General features: G+C 36.7%; 1 protein-coding gene across 1 annotated transcript in view; it reads right to left on the bottom strand.

Annotated features, from left to right (window-relative positions):
- Positions 1–5337: 5337 nt before the first annotated feature.
- Positions 5338–25473, bottom strand: part of IL1RAPL2 (interleukin 1 receptor accessory protein like 2) — a 662085-nt gene continuing 641949 nt past the window's right edge. The window contains exons 10-11 of the mRNA XM_063660227.1: positions 19633–19803; positions 5338–7997 (exon numbers count right to left, since the gene is read on the bottom strand). Of these exons, the coding sequence (XP_063516297.1) occupies positions 7300–7997; positions 19633–19803 (869 nt within the window). The 3' untranslated portion in view covers positions 5338–7299. The remainder of the gene's footprint in view (positions 7998–19632; positions 19804–25473) is intronic.

The following is a 25473-nucleotide window of genomic DNA, read 5'->3' as shown; positions in this document are numbered from 1 at the left end:
CCTTCTACCTTTATCCAGACATAACCATGAGTTGCTTCATAATTGTAGGTTTCTGTACTCCATGGCACCATCTGGTATTTGATCAAGTCACTTGGTCTCTGGGTCTCAGGTTTCCTAAAGTGAAATGAAGGAATTGAAATAGATGGCCTTAAAGTTCCCATTCATTTCTAAAATTGCATGAGTTAATATCCACATTAATGTGTTATCTAGAAAATGTGCTTCCCTTCCTGATAGTTTGGTGGAATCATAAAGGCTAGATTTTGGCAACTCCATGGGGACACCATGATTTAACCTAGTTAATATGATTTTAGTACACTGGTGATAGGCATTTTGGGGACTGCCTTTCTCATGAAATTTGATTTCCTTCAAAATGTGCTCCATAAAAGGCTACCGATTTTGCGTATTCCTATAGTTAACTCTCTGTGTTGGTTTGCAGGTAGCAAATATTTAATAAACATAAAAAGAGATTTACATGTATTATTTCAGATTTAACTCCTTATACATTTAATTGAGGTCATATCCTCTTAGGAAATAAGCAATATTTCTGAGGAGTTTCTTTAGCAAACTTTCTTTTACTGTTGGTATCATCCCAGCCATACTTTCCCAGAGAATTCATTGTGAGCAACTCTTCCAAGATATTGTCTCACTCTAAAAGCAATCCCCTTTCACAAGCGCTACTCAAAGATCAGATGCTTCTTTAAATTAAAAAAAAAAAAAACTCCTCCTGAAATGCAGCTTATCTAGTGATATTATCAAAAAGCTTCCTAATCAACTTGTAGGCATTTTAAACTTCTATAACAAGAAACCAGTTTGATTTTACCCAGGTTAAGGAAAAAGACAGACTATGGTGGGGTTTTTTTTCTTTTGGCTTCTCTTTCCTTTAAAACAAAGAACAAAATGACAAATCCAAATTTGAGACATCTGGATGTTTCCCATCATGTGGCTTAAACATCTGTATTTTTTCACTTCTCATCCAGATGTTTTGGTCTTATGTAAACCTAGCTAAAGTGAAGCAGAGTATCAAGCAATCATCTGGGGACTTTGATTAACATGGACAACAAATCTGAATAATCCATGTTCTGAGAGTCCTGGTTTTTGTCTAGCTCAGAATACATTACTAATGAGGTTAAAGTTACTGTAGGTTTGTTTGTTCCTTGAATGGGGGCAGTTAGCTGTGATCTGTTCCATGGCCACAAAATGCACCTCTAACCTCAGCCAGCTGTCTTGGAAAATGAGTGTCCTTGGTCATACAGGCAGTCATGCAAGAAACCTAATAACCAATCTCTACCAGTTGGAACATAAAATAAAATGTATTTCCTGTGGAGAGTAGGTCAGCAGTGACATTTTTGTGTAAAATAATAATTGTAACAATAATTCTTACATAGCTCTTAGTCTGTGCCAACAGTGTTCTAAGCACTTTACATACATTAACTTACAATGTTCACACTCCTGTGTATTATTGGTATACACATTTTACAAATGAGGAAATGGAGGCACAGAAAGGCTAACTTGCCCCACATAAAAATAGATGACATTTTAATCTTTTGTAGGTATTTTGCCACTCTATCAAGAAAGTTAAGGACTCTCAAGCTTTTGGATGCTTAGAAAATATATCAGAGGAGGACAGAAACTCAGATATCTCTGCATCCTGAATTCATTGGTGGAATTGCTACTGTGCCCAGTAAAGTAGGTTAATCTAATCCCTATTCTTTGACCCAATATGATAATTACAGGCATAAATTACCTTTTGCAAAAAAAAAAAAAAAAAAAAAAAAAAAAAGAAAGGCAATGTTTTTATTGGCAATGTCAGCATATAAAGTATGTATTTAGGAAAAATCACTATGTGGTTAGGAGCAATGAACTATGTTGGGTGGCCTCAAGGAACTAAATTGTATAAATGCTCTGAAGAAGAATGATTTGAGTGACTGGCAGAATGCTTAGGAAACTTTTATCTCCAACCACAAATTGACTTAGAATCCTAAAATGCTAGACCTAGACAGGATGTAGATAGATAATCTAATACACTATTTTCTTTCTTTTTAAAATGTTGCAAACAATAAAAAAGTTGCTTGCTGAAAGAAGCAAATGGAAAAAATAAACTCTCATATTTTTTAAGGATTGTAGGAATTTAAACTTGACAGTGCTCCCAAACCCACTTGTCCATTTAATCCACAAATGAGATGTGAGCACCTACTCTGTGACCAGGACTATTACGGACGCTTGGACTATAGTAAGGAGTAAGATGAGACCACTGGTCTTCAGCAACTCTTCATCTATTCTGGCATTTTCTATTTCAGAAAGTAAAGGGGGCTGGGTGCGGTGGTGCAGACCTGTAATCCCAGCACTTTGGGAGTCCGAGGCTGACAGGATCACGAGGTCAAGAGTTCGAGAGCAGCCTCACCAACTTGGTGAAACCCCGTCTCTACTAAAAATACAAAAATTAGCCGGGCGTTGTGGCACGCACCTGTAATCCCAGCTACTCAGGAGGCTGAGGCAGGAGAATCACTTGAACCCAGGAGGTGGAGGTTGCAGTGAGCTGAGATCATGCCACTGCACTCCAGCCTGGGCCACAGAGTAAGACTCCGTTTCAAAAAAAAAAAAAGAAAGAAAAGAAAGAAAGAAGACGTAAAGGCCCTCTTTCCTACAACTTTCCTGCCTAAATTGTGTTTCATCTTCTGGTGTTATGGAAAACAATTGCTCAGCATCTTAGTAACAGAGACTATGTTCATCAAATCCCACATCCTGCCTATTTCTCTCCCTCCTCAGATCTGCCTTTTTCTGAGTATCCAGGTCACCACCCTAGCTACATCATTTCTTACCTCACACCTGAACTATGATAACAGCATCTTAGCTGGTCTCCCTGCCTCCATTATCTCCCCTTATCTACTTTTTCCTGCATCTGCTATCAGATGAATGCTCCACCACATTTCTCAGACTTAGTTCTCTCTCTCTCTCTCTCTCAACAGGGTCTTGCTCTGTTGCACAGGCTGGAGTGCAGTGGCATGATCTCAGCTCACTGTAACCTCTGCCTCCCAAGCTCAAGTAATTCTCCCACTTCTGCCACCTGGGTAGCTGAGACTACAAGCACACACCACCACTCCTGGCTAATTTTTGTATTTTTTTGGTGGAGACAGGGTTTTGCCATGTTGTCCAGGCTGTTGGCAAATTCCTGGACTCAAGTGATCGGCCTGCCTTGGCCTCCCAAAGTGTTGGGATTTCAGGTATGAGCCACTGCACCTGGCTCTTATTTCTTATTATGTCCTCACACAGAGTCTGCTCTTGCCAACCAAATGTGCTTGCTATCAGCTAAATAAGACCGACTTATTCTTTGTTGAATCTTCTCATGTGCTATTCTCTGCACTTGAGAAATTCTATTCTTCACCACTGTTGGATCTATTCCAAACTTTTATCTTGCCCCAGTCAGCACTGAATTGCCCCACCTCACTTGTTAATTTTCCTGCACTTAAATGTGTTTTATAAATACCCCCCTTTCTTCATGTATATGATGTGTAAACTACTTGAGCACAGGGACTTCAATTTTTTAAAGGATTTCTATTATACTTTATGCAGTGGCCAGTTCACAGTGGGCACTCAATAAATGCTGATTTACTTTAATACCATTTGGAGAAAATGTTGAGCAAACAGCAGTGAGCATTTGGAAAGACAAGTTAGATGAGTGTAGGTGACTTTACAAGTTCTGATCTCACAGTAATTAAATGGACTGCTGAATAAGCTTACATTTCCTGTGGCTGAATCCAGTTCTAAACCAAGACAAGTTTGATGTAAGAGTTTGAAGTGAATGATTATTGTTTATCAAACTACTCCATACATTCATCAGAAAGCCTTAATGCTCAACACTGTGATCTCCTATCAGACATAGCAGAACAAAAATGCATGAGTAATAGAGAAACTGAAGCCAGACAATTTTCAACATCAAATTCTGTCCTAGAAAAGAGCAACAACAATTGCAAGTGTTCAAACTTAACTGGTCACTATGGAACTATTTTCTGTCTTGAATCTGGTTTTATCAGCACACTACCTCAACTTGGGAAATGAATATCAGGAGTGTAAAGATTTATATGTGCAATTTTCAGGATATTTCCCTTGGCCATTACTCAATTTTCTAGAAAATACTTGGTAAAAACCAACCAATTTATTTAAAAACAAAATGTCAAATGGCAGTAAATGCTTTATAGCAGTGGTTTCATACTCCTGTAAGCCCTTCAAATACTACATGGGTCAAAGACTCTCCTTTTCTTTCCTGCAAGAATTTTTTTTCCTTCTCACACTTACCATTCTCCAACCTGTTGTGGAAGTTATCCCCAGGATACTACTCATTCCCATGTCCTCTTGGACACCTCTATAAACTTCTTTCATAACTGAACTGTTTCACCCTCTGATTGCACTGTTTCCTCCAATGCCCTACCGTGTTAACCATCAATCCTCAGACAAAATATCAACCTCTCACATGATGCTATTTTTGGTTCAAGCCTTACCAGAAACCTGCAACTCTCTTTGTACTCATATTTTTGAATAAGTGATTGAAAGTGGACCTGATTTAGACCTAATTCAATTAAAGCTTAGAGGCAGTGAGGACAGACATCTTCTTTTCAGGTACCATCCAGCCACTTTTTAGAGTTTCCATAGTTATATTGGAGCCCATAGATTATCAATCTCACCATATTTCATATTTTGCCTAATTAAACCCATGTACACATTGCCCATATCCTTGAGCATTGTTTGTTTTCATGCAATTTTAATTTCCTATTTGTCTATGGTTTAGTACATTTCTCATTTGTCTCATCATTTCTTATATTTTCTGAATGTTTCGCCTTAAAATAACCTGTTTTAAAAAGTATACATTCTTGCATACAATAACATAACAATAAATTTGTTATCAATATATGATAACTAGTTGTACCAGTGTTTTTCTAGATTTCCAAAATCAATTTCAGTGAAAAATTGAGAAGAAATGTTTTTCCCTCTGTGAATACAACTAAGAAAATACTTCATGTTCTAGACTAAATACTTATTATACCCTTATGGGCTATATCTTTTAAAAATCTGAGATGAAAATTAAATTTTGAATTGCCATCTAGAAATAAATTTTTATAGATAGTGTACACATTCGTTCCTGAAAATTGTAGAAAAGGTTTCTTGTCAAGTTCCCCGGCACAAGTGTGAATGCTCTGTTTCTGAGTACCTACTAGTAGTGAAAGGACACATTGTGGCCAGCCAACTCAAATTGCTACCCACATTTAATCATTGTAAGTAGAGTAAGCAGAGAGACTCATGTTATATTTTCAGAACTTACATGCTCAATACAGAACTATTAGTTTAAAAATACCACCAAACATTCATTTGAATTAATCTAGATTTCTGTGAAAAATAATATAATAAAAAATACAATTGGTCACTTAAACTTATATTACATGAGTATATGAGTTCATGCAGATTTTTAACTTAGTAATTACACATAGCATTAAAGAACAACCAGAGTAAATACAACTTTATAACACTTGGAAACAGTTCAGAATTGATAAATTTTCATTTTGAAAGACTTACAGATTTTATAGAACAAAATTATCTTTCTCAGTGGAAAAAGTACATCTATAAAACACCGACATGTGTTGAACAGGACTTTTCAAAGGAGCAACTAATTGTCCCACTGTGAAATGAATATGTATCACTGCTAAGCTTTCACTTACTGTTGGTGCAGAATGCATTTTCTGAATGGCTGGATACAGAAAAGCAACAGAGAAACAAGTACTTTGAACAAAACTCATGGATCACAGAAAATTAATAATGAAAAAAGGTTGAAAGAAAGCATATTATCTGGTGTTCTCTTATACATTTGAGATTCACAATTACAAGGGGTGGGTAAATTATTAATTTTTACACACTGTGTACATTTGTCCTTGTTTCATGTTTGTCCAAGAACATGATTTAAGAACTATTGCAAAATGCCAAAATTGACCTTGATTAACAATTGATCCTCACAGGCATCTAGGTGGAGAGCACATCTAATTTGATTAATTGGAAAGAACATAAAGTAGTAATCCATAATAAATACTAGAATAGGAGCACATTCCTTACAGCAAATAGGCAATACTTAGATTATTTACAAGGATTTTCTGGCATGGTACAGTCACAGTCACTATGTGAGGATGGAGAAGTTTAGCCTATCAAATATACTCTTCGAAGCACCAGGAGTAGACATACTTGTGCAGGAGCCTTGCACAGATGGCCATATACTATATTTACAGAATAGTCTGTTTTATAACTACATTGCCGGTGAGAAACTGTGCAATTGCTGCTCTACCACCAGTAAACATAAATCATTTAGCACTTCATCTGCGAATATTGTTGCAGTACTTCTTTCCAATTGCTGACACTTGCAGTCAATATGTATTTAAATTCAAACGTCAACGATGTTGAAAAAAAGCAGGAAGATGTCCACATTTTCATATAATACTTATAGCAGGTTAAGGAAAAAATCCAAATGTGAATTTGTTAGCAAACAATGAAATGTGTACTTCAAAATGTGTTTTCAAAGTTGTAAAACTTTTGGAATTAGAAAGCCACAAAGGCTGTTCAAAATCATCCTAAAAGAACTCACAGCCTGTCTATTCATTTGCGTAAGAAATGCACATTGTTTACCTATCTACCAATTTGCCTGCAGAAGATGTGATTCCCTAATAAAACTAAAAGCTGTTATTATGAGCTGTTGATTTAGTCTACAGAAAGTGTCCATTATGTTGAAGAAGTTCTCATTTTTTCTCAACTGATCTTCCTCTACAAACAATCTTCCAACTGGAGTGCATCAACATTTCTTTCTTGATAATTCTTGAGTTTTCAGAACTCTATAGAAGTTATTTTTCCCCTTAAACTTGGCTCAGAATTTTCAAATTCAATTAAAGTCTTTAAATTTTCTTTATTTCAAATACCGTGTGAATACTGAAATCTTTTTAAATATGGGCAAGACAGCTCACCTACTAAGCATGCAGTCCATGTGCTATCATAAAACCTACACTAAGACAACAGGATTTTAAAATTTTTGTTTTCAGGAAGAAATCAAAACTGTACATTGGAACAAGGTGCCATACTACAAAAGCAGGTCCTTCTTTCCCCCCACTATTCTGGAAATGTAAACAAAAATATTTAAGTATAAAAGCCATTTTTGTACCTTTTTCTTCAAACACTTTTTTAACACCTCAACATTATTAGGTGTACTTTATGCTTGGTATAGCAGAAATTCTCTATGCTCATCTAGCTGTTCAGAGGAATTCAGATTTTTCACTACCAAATATCACTGGTAAAGCTAAGCTCTTTGGAGGATAAAGGCAGCAAAGAACTGTTCCTATGAAATTCCTGGGTATCTTTCAGGGTGTTATTAAGGGGTAGCTGTCCGTTGAGTAGCGTCAGAGGCAGGTTACAATAAGTATGGTGGTTGCCTAAGGAAGGTACTGGCAAGGTCGTGGTTGGTATCTCATGTTTATAACCTCTGCAACAGTGCCTCATTTGCATTGAATCTGAAGGGTGGAATTCAGGGAGATCAGCTTGAGATGACACCAGAGTGGCTGAAGTACTGGTCATGGCAATAGAGGGTATAGGCTGGAGTTCTCCAAAAAGTCCTTGTTCTGCGGAGTCCAGAACATGGCACCGAGATAGCATTTCTTTTTTCTTGATGGGCATTTCATATACTAAGTGCTTCCAAAACTTAGAATTTAATTTGCTGCTTTTGGGTCCCTTCCATTTGATCAGGGACAGAAATTTGATGCTGCGCTTTAGTGATTCTACTTCCTGGCAATTCACTTTCCCTTTTAATTCTGTACACTCAATCAAAATCACTTTGATTTCTCCACTGACTAGCATGTTATGGAGTCTGCTTTCCAGTTCGAAAATACTCCATCCCCGTCTGAGAATATAGTCTGGAGTTAGCACGATAATAAGTCTTCTGCTTTGTTCAACATATCTTGTGAGATCTTCCATGTATGCTACAAATCACAGAAAGAGAGAAAGAGTAAAACAAAGACATTGCCAGTCTCTAAAGCATCAGGTTTGCACACTAATATAGCAAAGATCCAGTCTCTCACTAAAGTCCATCACATTTTCTTTTCTTGTATTGTACATTCCCTTCCTTAAAACTGAAAAAGAAAACTGCTTATACTCGTTATTTTCTTTTCCCTCACCATTACTTACAGTGTTTTGTTGGCTAACATAAACTCTGACTTCTTCAGAGCTTAGGTGTATTTCAGTGATTTTTATTTATGTAATCATTTAATTCAAGTCAGGCTTCCAAGCTAGTACTCTAATTGAACAACTAATCAAGGAGCCGATGAAAAGAGAAATGGATCCTTTTAATAAATGCAGAGTTACTGTATTTATGGGTTTTGTTTGCTTTTCTTCTTTAATTTTATTTTTATTAATATTATTTATTGTAATTGACAAATACTAACTGTATGTATGGCCCCTAGTTTTCAACTACTAAACAAGGAGGGGGCTATGTATACTAACTACTTGAGAGATAACTGTGATACAGAGATGATGGAAAATCTCTTTTAGAATCATAGCTTGTTTCTCCGATTATTTCTGTCATTTGCAAACTTAGGTTCTCCATTATGCCCTTCAAACCCAGAGATAGGGAAGTGGTTTGTGCCCATGAGTTTAATTGTAACTAGCTGCTTTTGTTCCAAGGAAGAGTGAAGAGTAGAGTTGGAGGTGGGGGGTGGTGTGAAATGAACAGTGAAGGAGTCTACCAACTGAAAAGTATTTGCCCTACTTTGTGGAGCAATTCTGAAAGTGAGGTGAATATGTTATCTATGGCTTTTACATGGTAGAGAAACACTCAACTAACTCCAGATTTATTTATCACATGAAATAATCCCTTTGGAATCATGCTTCCCAAAGTCTTATCTGCCAAAAAGGGAAACACACACATGTGTTAACAAATGGAGACTTAGACACAGGTGCTACACCAGAGAGCTGTCTTTACGAAGCAGAACACAAGGCCTTGTCTAATGTACAGTGCCCTCTAGCAGAAGCAGTGCTTACAGAAAGAAGCATAGCAACATTTGTCAACACAAATCTGCCCAAGGTTACAGACTGCTTTCAAGGAGTCACATTCAGCACATATTGTGGGGCCACCAAACAGCTCAGTACAAGCAATTTGAAAAGAGAAACTTATTTTACAGATGCATATTTTACAGGTGATCTCTCTTTTCTAAGGTTTTATTTTCACTACTTGGCAGCAAGAAAACTTTTACAAGTGAAAATGAGCAAACTTTCTTTATACCCTACAGATAAATAAGAAACTTTTAAGAGATACACATAGAATTGCCCATTTAACAATTTGTTGTTACTGTTCTTTGGGTTTTGACTTAATACATTTCAGGATCTTTCTCATGTAGTAGTTACAATGACTGTATCTGTCGGGATAAGGCAGTGTCTAAGTAGAGAGGGAACTTTGAAGAATTTTGAGTGTTTTATTTTAGAGGTTATGCATTCAGGGGAAAAAATAAGCAGTGAAATCTGCAAAAACAAAATGAAACAAAAAAAACCACAGAAATAGTAATTGAGAAGTTATCACTCTGTAATTATCACTTAGAGAACTGGTGAAACAGAAGGGAAGGAAAGGTAGGAAGTTTCAATAGAGTGGAAAAATATTTTCCCAATGTATCAACAGCTCTGACTCTTCATTTTCTTCCTTTCTTTCTGCTCCCAAAAAGAAAGAAGTTATGTGGGAAGCTTCATCATTAGAAGTTGGATCTGTAAGATACAGTAAAATAAACTATCATGCATTTTTCTCATTATTCTTTTCACCTTTCCTCCAAAACAAAACAGAACAAAACCCAAACCCAGAATCATAATATCAGTGCAGGAGTCAATGAAGATACAGTTTTACCAGGTGAATTATGAATTCATTATTAATTTTATAGAATAATTCTTCACAAAATAATTTACCAAGGGGTTACTTTGAGTAGTATTGTTCCCTAATTAATTACAGCTTGTAATTCCATTAAAAAAAATTAAACCTTGTACAAACCTTGCCAATAACACTCTGTCACATGAAGTGTACCTCTAGGAACAACAGAATTTTTATGTGTTAGTTCGTAGTCTAAATGTACTTTTATTTATTTATTTTTTTATTTTTTTGAGATAGAGTCTTGCTGTGTTGCCTAGGCTGGAATGCAGTGGCACAAACACAGCTCTCTGCAAACTCGACCTCTTGATCTCAAGCAATCCTCCTGCTTCAGCCTCCTGAGTAGCTAGGACTACAGGTGCCAGCCACCATGCTCGGCTAATTTTTTATTATTAGTTTTTATAGAGGTGGGGTCTCACTATGTTGCTCAGGCTGGTCTCAAACTCCTGGCCTTAAACAATCCTCTGTCCTCAGCCTTAAATGCACTTTTAAACTATGCTTTTAGAAACTAAAGCTATACCTATATATGAGTCTATCAACTTAAAGAAAAAAAATTACAACCCAGGTATCCACACTTATAAGAGAAACTGTACGCACATGTACTAATTCATTTGATTGGGATGTCATGGGCTTTGGCTTTGCTAGCTTCTTTTTGGGATGAGGAAACGAACAGGGTAACATTTTCCCTCCATTAGTATGGTTCTCCCCTTTCATCCATCTATTATATTTTGCCATCTGACAGTTAGGCAGTATGCAATATTTAGGGTTCTTGGGGCTTCTTAGAGACTTATTAGACAGAATTTACATTTGCCCCCAGAAGGAATGCCTGTCAGTACAGGTCCCGCTATACTCAGCTGCACAGGGTGTGGGAGTTAAAGGGAACCTTGGAGAGAGGGAGTGGTCCCTGTCTCCTGCATACTCTACTGGCTGTGCTTATTCTGGCAAAGCCTAGTGGAGAGTTGAGGCAACCATCCAGATAATTCCGGCTGAAAACCTCCTGTAGAAGAAAAAAGGTCTAAATTATCCTGGTTTGCCCTATATATACATTAATCATATGCACTAGAGTCAGTCAGTCAGTATATCAAAATTTTCCCTGGGTAGACACAGCCCCAGTGTCCCAAAGAAAACATGAGCCATTTGCTTGGACCCTGAACCTCGTGTTCCATTTCACTTGGTGAAAAACCAAGTGGAAGTTTTCAGATGTGAAGCCCACATTTCACTTCTTGGGATGATGATCAGTGGCTGGGCAGCAACCTCAATGTTTGGAAGCAGCTGGGGAGGTGCCTCTAAGAGCTGACTGGCTCTAAGGAAAAGAAGGCGAGACTGTGCCCTAGCTTCCATACTGGCTTGCTCTCTGTTTTTCTCCCCCATTTCCCCCTCTCTACCTCTGTCTTTATCCCTTTCTTTTTCTGCTTTTATCCTCTTTTCTTTTTACTTCCCTCTTTGTTTTCTTTCTCGCTCTTTCTTTTTACCTATCCCGTTCTTCCTCTCTATCCTATCTCCCTCTGCCTCTTTCTTCCTTCTCTTCTTAAGTTTTCTTTTGTTGTCTTTGGGAAAATATAAGAACCTAGCCATCATGGAAAACAAAAGTAAATGAGGAAGAAACCAAATAGGTAGAGTTCATATTTTTTACTTGCTAATCTTTAGCCAGGGAATTGTTGCTGGCTTCTATGAAGCAAGTGCCCCAGTTTCCCCTTCACCCCGGGGTTGTATATCTGCATCCAATGACTGTGATCTGGAGACGGATACATTAGGCCCATGTCCTGTTTTTGTATGGCTTGGGAGCTAAGAATGATTTATATATTTTTAAAGAGTTGTAAAAGAGAAGAATAAGAAGATATGATGCAACAGAGACCATATATAATCTACAAAACCTAAAATATTTACTATCTGGACCTTTACAAAGAAGTTTTGACACCCCTGAATTAAAGACCAAGGAGGGTGGTTGGGTTTGGAAAAGTTCCCAATAATCTAAGCAGAAACAGGTATCAAGTTAAGACATCGCCAGCCCATAGTTAGTAGTAGTCCCTGACAGGCAGTGGAGTTTGCCCTCATAGGGTTGTGGTTTTTTGGGAGACATTTTAGAAACCTTCAGAAAACGTTTTTAAAAGCTTGTTACCACGAAAGATAATAAAGAAACGTTTTTCAAAAAAAAAAAAATCCCTAAATCCACAGCACATATGAATACTCACTAAATCTTGCCCTGACTTGTTCCGGCAAATTTAGCAACTGAGTAGCAGGAATCCCTTGAAAGACTTTTTCCACATAAAAATATAAGATATCCCTTAAATAAAAGGTCACTAAGTCATTTCTTTGCAAGCTGTGGTTTGATGTAACTTCTGATGACAGAAAAGACCAAAAGGGGCTGTGTCTGATAGCCTTCTGTTTCTCTAGACCAGTCTGCGAAACCACAGCAGATTATCAGACATGAAACAAAGCCAAGTACATTTAACCTATTCATAACCTTCAACAATGAGAGAAAGAAAAAAGTCTCCTTGAACATAGTTTTGATAGGGTGCTTAAATTGATACAATTCATTTTTTCACATTAAAAGTGCAAATGAAATAAAATTTTTTCTTTTGTCTCTGCTGGGAGTTGACAGAGTTAGGAAAATATTCTGGAATAAAATGCCTTGCCACTAGACTGTCCTTGGGATATGTACTTATTAGAGAAATGAAAAAAATATCACGCCAGTAGCACCAGTATTTGTAAAAAGCAAAGAAAGTTGCTACCTAAAGCCTTATTAAAAACAAAGCCAATTCAATTTTAAAATATCTTTCAAGGGCCGTTGTATAAAACAAAATTCTAGTGCATTTAGAGGAGAAATAGAATTAGATCTAGAAAAGTGACTTAAAAGCAAATTATGTCATTCATTAATGAAGGAAAAAGGCAAACGGAAGGAGGAAATAGAAGCAGGAAGAATGGCAGCCCCAAAAGAAATTGCTTCTAATGGGAAACATACACTTTTCCAAAAGAATTCAGTACTTTCTTAATTCTCAGGCCACTGAGTCTACTGCAGATGTAGGCAAGAAGGACATGGGAGAAAAAACTCTATATTAATGAATTTCTATGTGGTCTTACTCCTGCCTACTAACCATCTGAGTTCTCAAACTAATCAATTAGCTCCTTATAATTTATTTTTGTGTTGACACCTCCACTAATGTCAAGGTCATTATCAGCAGCATATAGGATATATTTTTTAAGAAGTTAAAAGACAAATACTTAGCCTGTAAACATAAGCATAATTTATTACTTTCCAGATTCATATAATAGTAATTTGATATGCTTACATTCACAGTTATGCACAGCAGCTATTATTAGTTAAAAAGACACACCATTAGGGTGAGACAGGATGCATCAAAACAGATAATACTTCACTAATTTTTGGTGAACATTAGCTAATTTATAGCTATCAACAATATTTATAAAACCTATAGGTTAATATATCAAGACCTAAAATCAAGCCTACATATGTTTCCTATATATCAAAGAAAAATATATTATTCACCACTACATAGTTGGGGAAAATATCACACATTTGTTATAACTAGAGGCTTACAGTGGGTTACCTTATAATGTATTCTCACTAAAAATACTATCTGAGTTTTATATAATGATTCTAAATACTAACCTACTGGCATAGTTATACACATTGACTCTATCTTGGCTGATGTTGCTAAAGATTTTAGGTCTTGATTCTGTCTCTGACAGATGTAAGATTCTGTATCTGTTGTTTGCCATGGAGACTGAGGCTACATAATGTTAACTTAGCCGTGTGTGTGTGTGTGTGTGTGTGTGTGTGTGTGTGTGTGTGTGTGTGTGTGTGTGTGTGTGTGTGTGTAGGAAGCCTTTTTTTTTTTTTTTTTTTTGAGATGGAGTCTCGCTCTGTTGCCCAGGCTGGCGCGCAGTGGCGTGATCTTGGCTCACTGCAACCTTCGTCTCCTGGGTTCAAGCAATTCTCCTACCTCAGCCTCCCAAGTAGCTGGGATTACAGGCACCCGCCACCATGCTCAGTTAGTTTTTGCATTTTTAGTAGAGATGGGGTTTCACCACACTGGCCAGGCTGCTCTTGAACTCCTGACCTCAGGAAATCTGCCCGCCTCGGCCTCCCAAAGTGCTGGGATTACAGGCGTGAGCCACCATGCCTGGCTGGGAGCCTTTCTAAATATGTGTGATATTACTTGTCCTACAAAAACCTTTCCCACCCTCTCCCCTTCCAAATTCTTGGCTTGATAATTCACAGTTAGCTGAGCTAAATTTCTTAGGCAGGAGTTTTGTTCTCTACAGTATGAGGGTCCTAATTAATTTTGATTAGTCATTGACTCAGCAGCTAACATGAATTTGCTGAGACCTGATGACTACAGGGAATTGTGTGTATTTACAGTTCTGAGTTTGGAGGCTATATTTCTAGTAATGAATCCTGTACTTTCACATTTCACCTGTGGGTGAGTGGGGAAGCATGACAGTGTGAAGAATCCACTCTGAATGCTGTCCACATTTCTGTCTTCTTTCACTTCTCTCTTCACCTCTTCACAGAGAGTAGAGGTAGGGAATGGGACACATTTAGAGAAGATTGAAAGAAACATAAAGTGGAGAGTAGCAAAGAAAGTGAACCTGCAAAATACCCTCCACCTCTTTCTTTCTCCCTTCTGAAGCCCTAAAATCTTGTAGTGTAACTAATTCTCACTGGTGCAGCCTTAATGAATATGGAACAAAGCCACTTACTACTTACAGTCTTTTCTGTGTTTCCTTCAGTACTTAAGACAATCTTATCCTGGTTTTATATTATGTTTTTTGTTTGTTTGTTTGTTTAAGATGCCTGTTCTTTGTGCCACCCAAACAGCAGATTTCCTGAATGAAATTCTACATAATCAACTCTAACCTCTACCTCAAACTTTGATGAGAAACATTATTCTATTGACCTCAGTACATTGCTGGACATATTGAAGTACAGTTTTTTCTCTCTTGACTTTAACATGAAGGGGATGGTGGACACGTTCAATTTTATTCCATGTGAGTAAAGTTCACACAATATGTTACATTTCCATGATTGTTCATGTCACCCCTCCCTCAAACTTTTTAGGTCACAGACATCAGATTGTCTGGAAAACGATTTTATTACTCCCCAAAGACAACTTAATTAAATGGTGTCCAATCTGTTCGGCTATTAGAGGAACTAGTGGCAATGAATGCTCACAGATCCATGTACAAAAATGTTTTTTTGCATGCCTCACTTCAGAAGTGACTAGGGATCATCTGACACCAGATGTATTCTCCAGTCATTTGTCATTTCATTTTCAGCACAATCACATGGCTAGTACTAAGCATTAAAGAATTGAAGGTTAGATTAGTGAGGAAAGTCTACCAAATGCAAGAATGTAATCAGACATTATACTTTTTCCCTTAAATTACTGAAAGTCTTAGGATTCCTTCACGGAAAATTGAGCATAAAGACAAATGAAAAGATAATTTGACACATGAGGCTAAATTCATAAATATAATTTAAAAAGATGTGGCCAATAAACCATAAGCATGATAATATTTTTAGTTTTCTAGTGTATTTGTTGAATGCAATCATGCATGAACAACTCACATAGGAATCCTCATAGTCTTTCTATAAATAGAAAGGGAAATTGAGGTAAAAGCCTTCCAAGGATTTTTTTTTTCCTCTTCAAAGTCCACTTAGACATCTGTAGCTTTTTCTAAAGCTTCATCCAAAACTGGTTTAATTTATAATTGTTAATAAATATTGCATATGCACCTTTCAGCACCTTACTTTCTTACTTTTAAAGGGAAACAAAGAGTACAGGATTGGGTTGTTTCTACTTTTAGTTTTAGAATGCTATTTTCTCCATCTGACCAGTGGCCCTCAGCCTGATTCAATAACTTTTTACATTTTTGGTTTTTATTTAATCTCTACAGAAACACTGAGATAAGATAGGCCCAAGAGCATAAATGGTACTCATCCAAAAATGTCCCCAATCTCAGGATCTCAATTGCACAGCTGGGTTCTGTTGGTCACATGTCAGCTTCAGAGCACATCTGTTCATTCCTCAAGGATCCTCTAGGCCCCATGAACACAATGTGCTCTGTGTAGAGTAGTTTATACCACAAAAACCAGCAGCTGCATGGGTGAGAAAAATCTCTACTTCTCAAGTTTGTGTCTCTAGGCAGTTTGAATAGGGTGTTTTCTATCTGGCTTTCTTCTGGTTGCCTGTCACTTCTGACATTCAGATGCCTGTTGGCAACAAAGTTGCTTTCGCTATTCTCAGGGACAGATGTTTCTAGTCTGTGAAAAGACAGACCAAACTTTTACTGGAAAGTAAGAATTCTTGCCATATTTAGGCACCCAACCTGAGAAAACATAAGGAAGATCCTGGCCACAGGCTCAGGAATGGAAAGGTAGTCACTGCCAGGAAAATAATGTCCAGATCGGAACACTCAGTTTCAGCATTTAGGAAAAATATTTGCATCAAATCTCCCCATCTCTGCTGGTTCATAATGGCCAAAGGACAACATATTCCTGGTAGGGCATGGGTGGTACAGATACCCCCAGCTCACCTTGGAAAGTGACATCTTTGTAACCAAGATTTCTGAGAATTCTTGGTTATATGAGAGAGAGAGAGAGGGAGACAGAGAGAGAGATTTTCATGTACTTTTGAAACTGTGTACATTGGAAAGGTTTGTGTGTTGATGAGGTTGAGTTGGAATACTGTGAGAGTAGTACAAAAAGACTGAAGATACATCAAAAGTGAAGACATTAAATATGAATGGGTTTATGCCATAGATGTCATTAATTTGATTCATAGAAAATTATTGTTGTGGATCAAGAATGATTTTATGAAGTCTGCTTTCATAGTCCTCAAAGGCCTCATTGCTAGTTTTCAGAGGAAGGAGTAGTCTTAGGTCAACATGTTTTAAATGAGATGTGAGGGACAAATACAGCTTATAATACTGTAACTAGGTTCCCCCCCCCCACAGGAATGTGTCTATATTTATATAGTATAAGCTGTTAAATCTGTACCAATGGTTGAAAATACAGACCATAGAAGCTTCTTTAATAACACATATACACCAAGTCCAAAATGTTCTACTCTGTCATTCACGTGTAAATCAAGTATATTATTCATATACTTCATTCACTTCCTGAATGCATGCTAAAAATGCCAAGGAAAAACTCGTTAATCCTGACACGGTGACTGCTCAGCTAACTCTAAAATGTTGATGGAAAAGAAAAATTGTCAAAGGGCCTTTTTAAGAGCCTCTGCAGGTTACACTCGCAAATCGGAATTCAGAGAACATGAATTTCCTCGTTCAGGAAGGAAGGATTAAAATCAAACACCCTCCAGTGGTTGCATCTAAAACCTGCATAGTTGTCCCAAATGGCTTACTTGTAAAAGGAGTCTTCCTGTGCACCATTGAGGACCCAAGATCCAAGCCCCTACTCAGTCTGATTTTAAAGAATTAAAAGAATTTTCTGTGGACTATAAAATCTCTGCCCATCCTGATGACATTTTTCAAACAAAATCAATAAACATCTATGAAGCATCTAATGAGCTCAAGTCTTCTGCTAGATGACTATAGGGATACAAAAATAAATGAGATATAGTCCCTGTCCTCATGGAGTTTATAATCTTGCTGGCTAGAAAAGACATAAATAGATGAAAAGCTAGTAAAATTATTTTAAAATGCAAAATGTCACAGGAGTACAAATTTACTGTCAAATAAGTGATTATACACCATGAATTCTACAGCTGGAGAGATTATTATGGACCTTTCACAGAGGCAGTGATATGGAGAAGGATAAGTAGGATTTGCAAAGTCATAGAGGACTAACATGAACAAATGCATTACAGGGACATAGAATGTATATATCAAAGGCACAGTTTGGCTAGAGTGGAAAGTATGAGTAGAGGAAGTGGTAGGAGACAAATTTAGGAGATAAATCTGGGCTGGCGAAAGATTGTAGAAGTGTTTAGCTAAGGGTTATAAATTTTATCCTGTAGTAAATAGTGAATGATTCATTTGTTGAACACAGAAGTGACATGATCGAGGAGATGTACTTGATATTAGTGGGGCTGAATGGATGGGAGGAAAGATAAGGAAGATAGAGGGATAATTAACATTGAAGGAGTTAGATAATTAGGGCCTACACTAGGATGGAAAAGTGAGAATGAAAAAAATGCAAGGGACACTGGATTTGGGAGAAAGACACAGAAGAATGAAAAATGACTCTGAGGTATCAGGATGTTCCTTGGAGAAACAACAAATGTAGAATAGTATTTCAAGTCATAAAAATGGGATATCAGGATGTTCCTTGGAGAAAAAATAAATATAGGATAGTATGGGGAAAACTGCAGAAAGAAAAGAATGAAGGACCATGATAAGAAGCTTGGGGAATTCTTACATTTGTGGAGCAGGAAAAAATAAACCAGTAAATATTGCCTTCTTTGTTCCTTTCCATGCATTTCTAAGTGTGCATACTAATGTGTACACATCAACATACACAGACATAAATGAACTCTAAGAAAAGAGATGAACAATCAAAACCCATTTGTTTCCATTTGTCTCCTGTCAGCTTAGTGACCAAGGCAGCCTGCTGGTAATCTGAATAAATGTTATTGAGGAGCAGCATGATCTAGCAGAGTGAGAACCAAAGTCAAATAAATCTAGGTTCCACTGCCAGCTCTACCATTTGCCAACTGTTTGATCTTGGACGATTTTGGGGTTTTGCTTCCTCAGCATGAGGATATAAGTACCTACTCTCTCGCAACACAGGGTTACTGTAAAAATGAAATGAAGTAATGTATGTGAAATTATTTTATACACTGTCAAGTACTGGTAATATAAGCTTTTTATTTTGTTATTATCACAGTTGAAATTAACATGTTATGATTTGTAGTTACCAGTTCAATCTTCCCCTCTCAATGATATTAGTACTTGTATGCAAATAAGTTCTAGAACTTATATTTTCCTCAATGGCATTTTAAGCTCTTCGAGAGCAGGGACTATGTCTTAGATTTCTCTGTGTTCTCCTTATACTTTACTGTGTATGTGTATGCACTCTGGACGTTAATGGGAGAAAACTACATATTTTGACTTGAAACTGAATTTATTCTGAAAGCCTCAATATAGCTTTCAATGTGTAGCATAACTTAAAAATAGCATTCAAGCCTAGCATTCAAGTGTCTTGAAAATAATTTAAGTACACAGTGAGAGTGCTGTACCCAATGGCCTCATATACCTTTTTAAGTGGATTTTTCCATAAATCTGGAAATAAGTGACAAGCCATAATGAATAACAAGGTTGAAAGGCATAGATTCAAAGCCATTAGTGACAATAATTGTAGGTATAAGTAGACGCTCAGTGACAGAAGACTAGCTTTGGAACTGAAATATATTGAAAAGGCTTTAACTAACTTTTACAGATTTTTTTAAAAGATCATAATGCTTTTCAGGATACTAAGGCAATATAATAAAAATGACCATTATGGCACAATTTAGAAATCATACCCAAAATATTAGTGAGAATGCCTTTAAAAATATTCAGATGCTAGAAAGTCAGAACACAGGCATATGGGAAAAATTTGGATTTAAGAAACTCTACTGTGAGAAACAACTGTCTAAATACTTGGCTCTGATGTTTGAAGCCTTCACATAACATCCTAAAAGAAACAGAACGTTTTAAACACAAAATTTGAAAGTACTTACTTCCACTTGGAATCAGGTCTCTTTCTGGGATGAAGAGTTTATATCCATAGTGTTTTTCCAGGACATCTGGCAGTACTTCAAGAGCAAACTGCTCTTCTTCAGGATTGTCACAGTCTAAAGTATCTTGGTCCACTTTTGTGTAAGAGAGATAGGCATCATATTCCTTGTTGTCTTAAACATAAAGAACAACAAAAGGGTTCTAACTATTAACAGGTTCTCTTTGAGTACTAAGAGGCAGGAATAGCACAATAATTAGTGACCGTCTTTAATAATTGGAAAAAAATAAGTCACATGCCATGTCATAGGAAATCTAATCCCTTTCAAAATAACCTAATCATATGATATGAATTGAAACTTATGCAATGGGCCACCTATAGTCAGAACAGAATAAAAGAGAGAATTATTATTTGTGACTTTCAGTGACTATATGCATTCGTAATACTCAATGATGTGTGAATGATTAGCTCAGTGTGTCTGAATGCAGGACTAAATAGACCAAAGTCATGGATTTAACCCCTTTATTTTCCAGTTGGCTTGGCTCTGTTACTTGGCCACAGACTATACCTTGTTTGCACAAATATGTGCAAAAGATCCAACAGGGGCTGGGCCCTAGAGTGTGGAAGATTGAAATAATCCAGCCTTGCTCCTGGAGACACTGTTCACAGCACATGCCATAGTTCCAGTTGGTTAGTGTTGTCATCTTCATATACAAAAAGCAGTTCATTACCAAATATTAGAGACAGCAGCTGGGTTTTATACAAGTGCGTTGCCTGTTATTCTTGTTCAGTTCATGGCCAACTAATATGACACAAGCTTCCAAGAGAAGCTTTGTTTCAAAATATACATCTGTCCAGTATTGCCAAATTAGATTTTCCCTCCACACATTTAGTCAGGGAGTTAACTGTGCTTTGCAAGTGTATTTTTTCCTCTTTTGCTGTATTGGCTCAGAGCCAGTCTCTCCAGAGAGAAAATGTGCATGTATGCATACAATTTTTTTTCCTGCAAAATGTTAATGAACATAGCTACTTGAGGTATTAGTTTCTGAAGGTTTTAGATGGGCCACATCCATACTGAAAAAGTTATAGTGAGATTTTCAAAATTCCCTTATTAAAAAAAATTTTTTTCAAGTTAATGTAGTGAGCACAGACTCATGTGAACTATTAGTAAACCCAGTTACTTACAAATAACTGCGAAAGACTGTTAAAAATTTCAGGATTTGTTTCTCAAACACATCAATATTTTCTATTAAAACATACCTAATTAGAACATATCTAAAACCTGACCAAAATGTAATTTATAAAATGAAGCAGCCACTCATTTACTTCCACCATAACCCACACCATGATTTCATTCTACATGCTGAAGGAGGAATAAACTATAGACATATGATGTGCTGTATATACCCTCTTTTAGGAGTAGATGAGACCTCCCTATCTCTGAAGTAGGATTATGTTGTTCTAATTTTAGTAAGATTTTAGCCTTCACCCCTCCCAAACAAAAGAAATTCGGGTTATTTATATTAAGATGGTGCCTGAAAGAAGGAGAAAGGGTTAATACTCTTTAGCATCTTTTCTGGCTGCAAAAGACTTCCATAAACCTTGGTTGGATTACTTGATTGCCTGGAAGCAGATGTACATGAAGGACTGCCCGGGGTAGTTGAGATCATTTCGCTTACAAGTTGGGCGCATTCCATTGTTGTGCATAAAATTCTGTTTGGAAGTGAGAATGTTCATAAGCAATGCTAATGTAAGAACCTCCTGGTAATCCTAGCACCTCTGCCCTTGTTCCAATCACGTGCAGGATACACCTGCAGGCCCCTGACTTTCTCCAGCTATAATTACTCACCTGGGACGCAGAGCTGCCGATGATACACAGCTGGAAGAATAAAATAGGCCAAAGGACAAATAGCTCCATTCACATGAGCAGAATATATTTCATTGTTCTTGATAGATAGTGTTGCTGCCTCAAACTCCATAATGTCAGACCAGACCCTGTTACTCTCTCTGACTTTGATAACTTTCCTATTTCACAAACCTCCCTAAATTCAACCACTTATTAATTCATTCAACAATTATTTGTTGAGCATCTGCAATGGCTACTTGACTTCTTTACCCATCTGACCAGACCTTCTAGACTCCTGTCCTATTGCTTGTACTATGGTTATTTGTCTTCCAAACATACTAAACTCACATATTCTTGGTTCTGTCCTTACTGGCTCCACCTATATTCTGATATTGCAGTTCAATGCTACAAACACTTACCCCTAGAAAGTACTTCTATACTTACATTTTCTAAGATGTGACAAAGAGCATGCATGTCCTTGGTACGTATTAACACCCAACACATCTGGATTATAAATTTTACCTCGCATTCTAGAAGCACACCATTCGTTGAAAAAATGGATGCTTCTGGTTTCATTCATGTCCCTTTAAGATGAACTAAAGGTGAAGAGCTTATGGTGGCTGGCCAGAGCAGGAAGAAAGCTCTCAAAGACACCATGTCAGATGTCCCAGAAGCTTTAGAATACTAGCTAGTGAGCCAGCAGTGACACGGATGCTACAGTTTAAATAATGCACTTCAGCCTTATGTAGACAGCCAAGAAAACCTCATGAATAGCTGCAGCTGTTGCTCACAAAGAGGAGCAAGATAGATAAAGCAAACTCAACAACATGATGCAAATAAGGTTAACAGCAAGGCCTGAAAATAGTTTCTAAGCCAAAAGGCTGTTCAGCAGCACCACTTTTCTAGGCAAGGCTAATGAGCCTTCCTTTGTGCTAAATCATGCTGACTAAGCTCATCTGAAGAACCAGGAAATAGAGCACAATGCAGACAGAACAGTGTAAGGAAGAGGGCTGGCACAGTGGTTACCATAGGTATGCTGTTCCTAATAAAGAGAGAAGTTATAAGGAAGATAACAAAACGTTTTGTAGAATAATTTTCCTATTGTTACGTCTGTCCTTTTCTGTTATAAAATCTGATTCGAATCCTGTTCCCTATCAAGAAGCCATTCGTGTTTATAGCTCCGTTGTTCCGCAGCTGTGCTAAACAGAGTGCTAAACTCCTAGTTTCTACAGAGCAAATACTGTGTAATCTTGTTGATTATTATATACCTACTACCTACTATAGTACGTGTGTGTGTGTGTGACTGCAGTGTTGATCCAGATGAAGAATATAAGTAAATGCATCATGCATAGTCCCTGCCACTTAGTAGACACTTAAATATTTAATGACTGAAAAATTGAAAGGTTAAATAAATGAAGCAATCATTGGTGGGGTGAAATAAAATGAATTAAATTTTAAACATGGCTAAGAAGTTAAAGTTTGTTGGATGGATTTTATTTTATACAAAATCAGGCATTTTTATAAGAACTTTTAGGAAATACTATTATAGATATTGTCACAGAGCATGAAGAAAAAGCATATGGTTAAAATTAAGTTGTGTCTATGATATGTCAAAATATTTAAATAGTGAAATGAAAAATTTGATAGATTATCTGGATGACATTTGGCATTCTGTAACTGTAGATTTCTAAAAGGCAGTTAAAATTCATTTATTCATTTTCACCATATACATGTTGACTTTTTAGTATTCCACTGAAGCTAATACAGAGGTTATATACTTAAAGTCCAAGGTTCTATGCAGAAATATAAAATATTTTAACCATCCTTCCTAATGAAAATACTCGAAGTACCCTCTCCCCATAATGCATTTTCTCCCAAACAATGAATTTGGAATCAATACATAAAATTATGTAATCAAAATGCTCTATATTACTGGACACCTTTGAACCCATGAGCCACATTGCAGATAAAGATGCAAAGTGGAATATTTAATTCCTGAAAAATTCTATCATATCAGCATAAAATTAATCTTACAAATATGTACTACAACTGATCAGTTAGTCTAGGTTATTGGGTATCAGTGATGAAGGTAATTAATTATTGTAGATTAACATAATAAATTGTATAATCTCAGAGATTAACAAACTGCATATTATCAGGACTCAAAACATATTAATCACAGAAGCCTCCCTTTCAGATTTTTATTTATTTTATTTTTTTTTCTTTTAGATACAGGGTTTCACTCTGTCACCCAGGCCGGAGTGCAGTGGTGCGATCATAGCTCACTGCAACCTTGAACTCCTGGGTTCAAGCGATTCTCTTGACTCGGCCCCCACGACTATCTGGTACCAAAGGGATGCACCACCATGCCCAACTAATATTTTTTAAACTAATTTTTGTAGAGATGAGGTCTCCCTATGTTGTGCAGCCTGGTCTTGAACTCCTGGGCTCAAACAATCCTCCTGCTTAGGTCTTCCAAAGTGCTGAGATTTTGTGAGCTACTGTGCCTGGCCCCTTTTATGTTCTTTTACATAGATAATGCATCTTTTGCCTTCACAACTGGATATTTTAGCCACTTGCTGGCACCTGGGAACCAGGGACATTTCCCTCAGTAACACATTCTCTCTAGTTTTTTTTCTGTGTACAGATAAGAAGTCGAGATTTTTCAATATTAACTGTTGTATAGAGGACGAACTGAGGGTAATTGATCATATTTCCATATATATTGTCAGTGTATATAATAATTGTTGGAATAGGCCTTAATTTTTCATTAAGATATGTCTGAATAAGAGTCTGTAGTACTTTTAAATGGGCTGCTGTAATTGCTGAGTAAATGTGTAGATTTGAAAATGAGCAAATGAGCAGGCATATGTACTCATCAAAAAGCATTTCACGCCAGGTGCAGTGGCTAACGTCTGTAATCCTAGCACCTTTGGAGGCTAAGTCCAGAGGATTGCTTGAATGCAAGAATTTGAGACCAGCCTAGGTAACAAGGCGAGACCCTGTCGCTACAAGAAATAATAATAATAATAATAATAATAAATTGGCCAGGCATGGTGGCATGCACCTGTAATCTCAGCTACTCAGGAGGCTGAGGCAGGAGGATTGCTTGAGTACAGGAGTTCGAGGCTGCAATGAGCCAGGATTGCACCACTGCACTCCAGCCTGGGTGACAGTGAGACTTTGTCTCAAAAAAAAAAAAAAAAAAGACAAAACAAAACAAAAAAAACCACACATTGCTTGTAGTTAAAAAAAACAAAAATAATTTCTGTAATTTACTATGAAAATATGAAAGTCAATTAAAACCCACCCATATGATCATTCACATAATAGTAACAATAAGACCAAAATCAGATTCTTCAAAAATTTTGACATTACATCTATCACTACAAAATTAAAATCAAAATTGTGAATTTCTCTTTTTTGAGGTAAGACCACCAACTTAAAAAAATAAACAAAAGCTCCAACCTTACTTATTTTGGTACAATGAAAACTCAGTTTTAAGTCTGTCTTTTTAAAATAATGTTTTCCAAATTGGACTACTTTCTAAAAAATTTTTGGCTTACCTGTGGCATTCTATACATATTTCCAAGGCTTACAGCAGTTTCGGGATGATAACTTTATGTATAAGAAGCTACATGCCATGATTTCTTACTGATTTTGATTGGAAACATGGCAATTTGTACTCTTGAAAAAAATTAAATCATTTTAAATGTTCGAAGAAACAAAGCTCAGTACACTGCTTTATTGATATTTCACTCATAAGATTTTCAAAATTCATAAAGAGCAAATATAAGAAAATTATTAGCTACACTCTGAATTTTTATTCTTTCAGGTCACTTTTGAGAATGGTGCTATAAGTATTCAAAATATGTAGGTACATGTACTTTGAGCTTTAAAAGGATTGTCTCCATAGCTTTCAATCTGTTTCTTGCATGATTGCTTGTTTTGTAGATGGCAGCAATGGCTATAAATGATCTGTACTTAAATTTGCATTTT

This window comes from Pongo pygmaeus, chromosome X, assembly GCF_028885625.2.
Source record: "Pongo pygmaeus isolate AG05252 chromosome X, NHGRI_mPonPyg2-v2.0_pri, whole genome shotgun sequence".
Lineage (NCBI taxonomy): Eukaryota > Metazoa > Chordata > Mammalia > Primates > Hominidae > Pongo > Pongo pygmaeus.
Note: the sequence above shows the minus strand (reverse complement) of the source record. Positions and strands in the feature narration are given on the sequence as shown.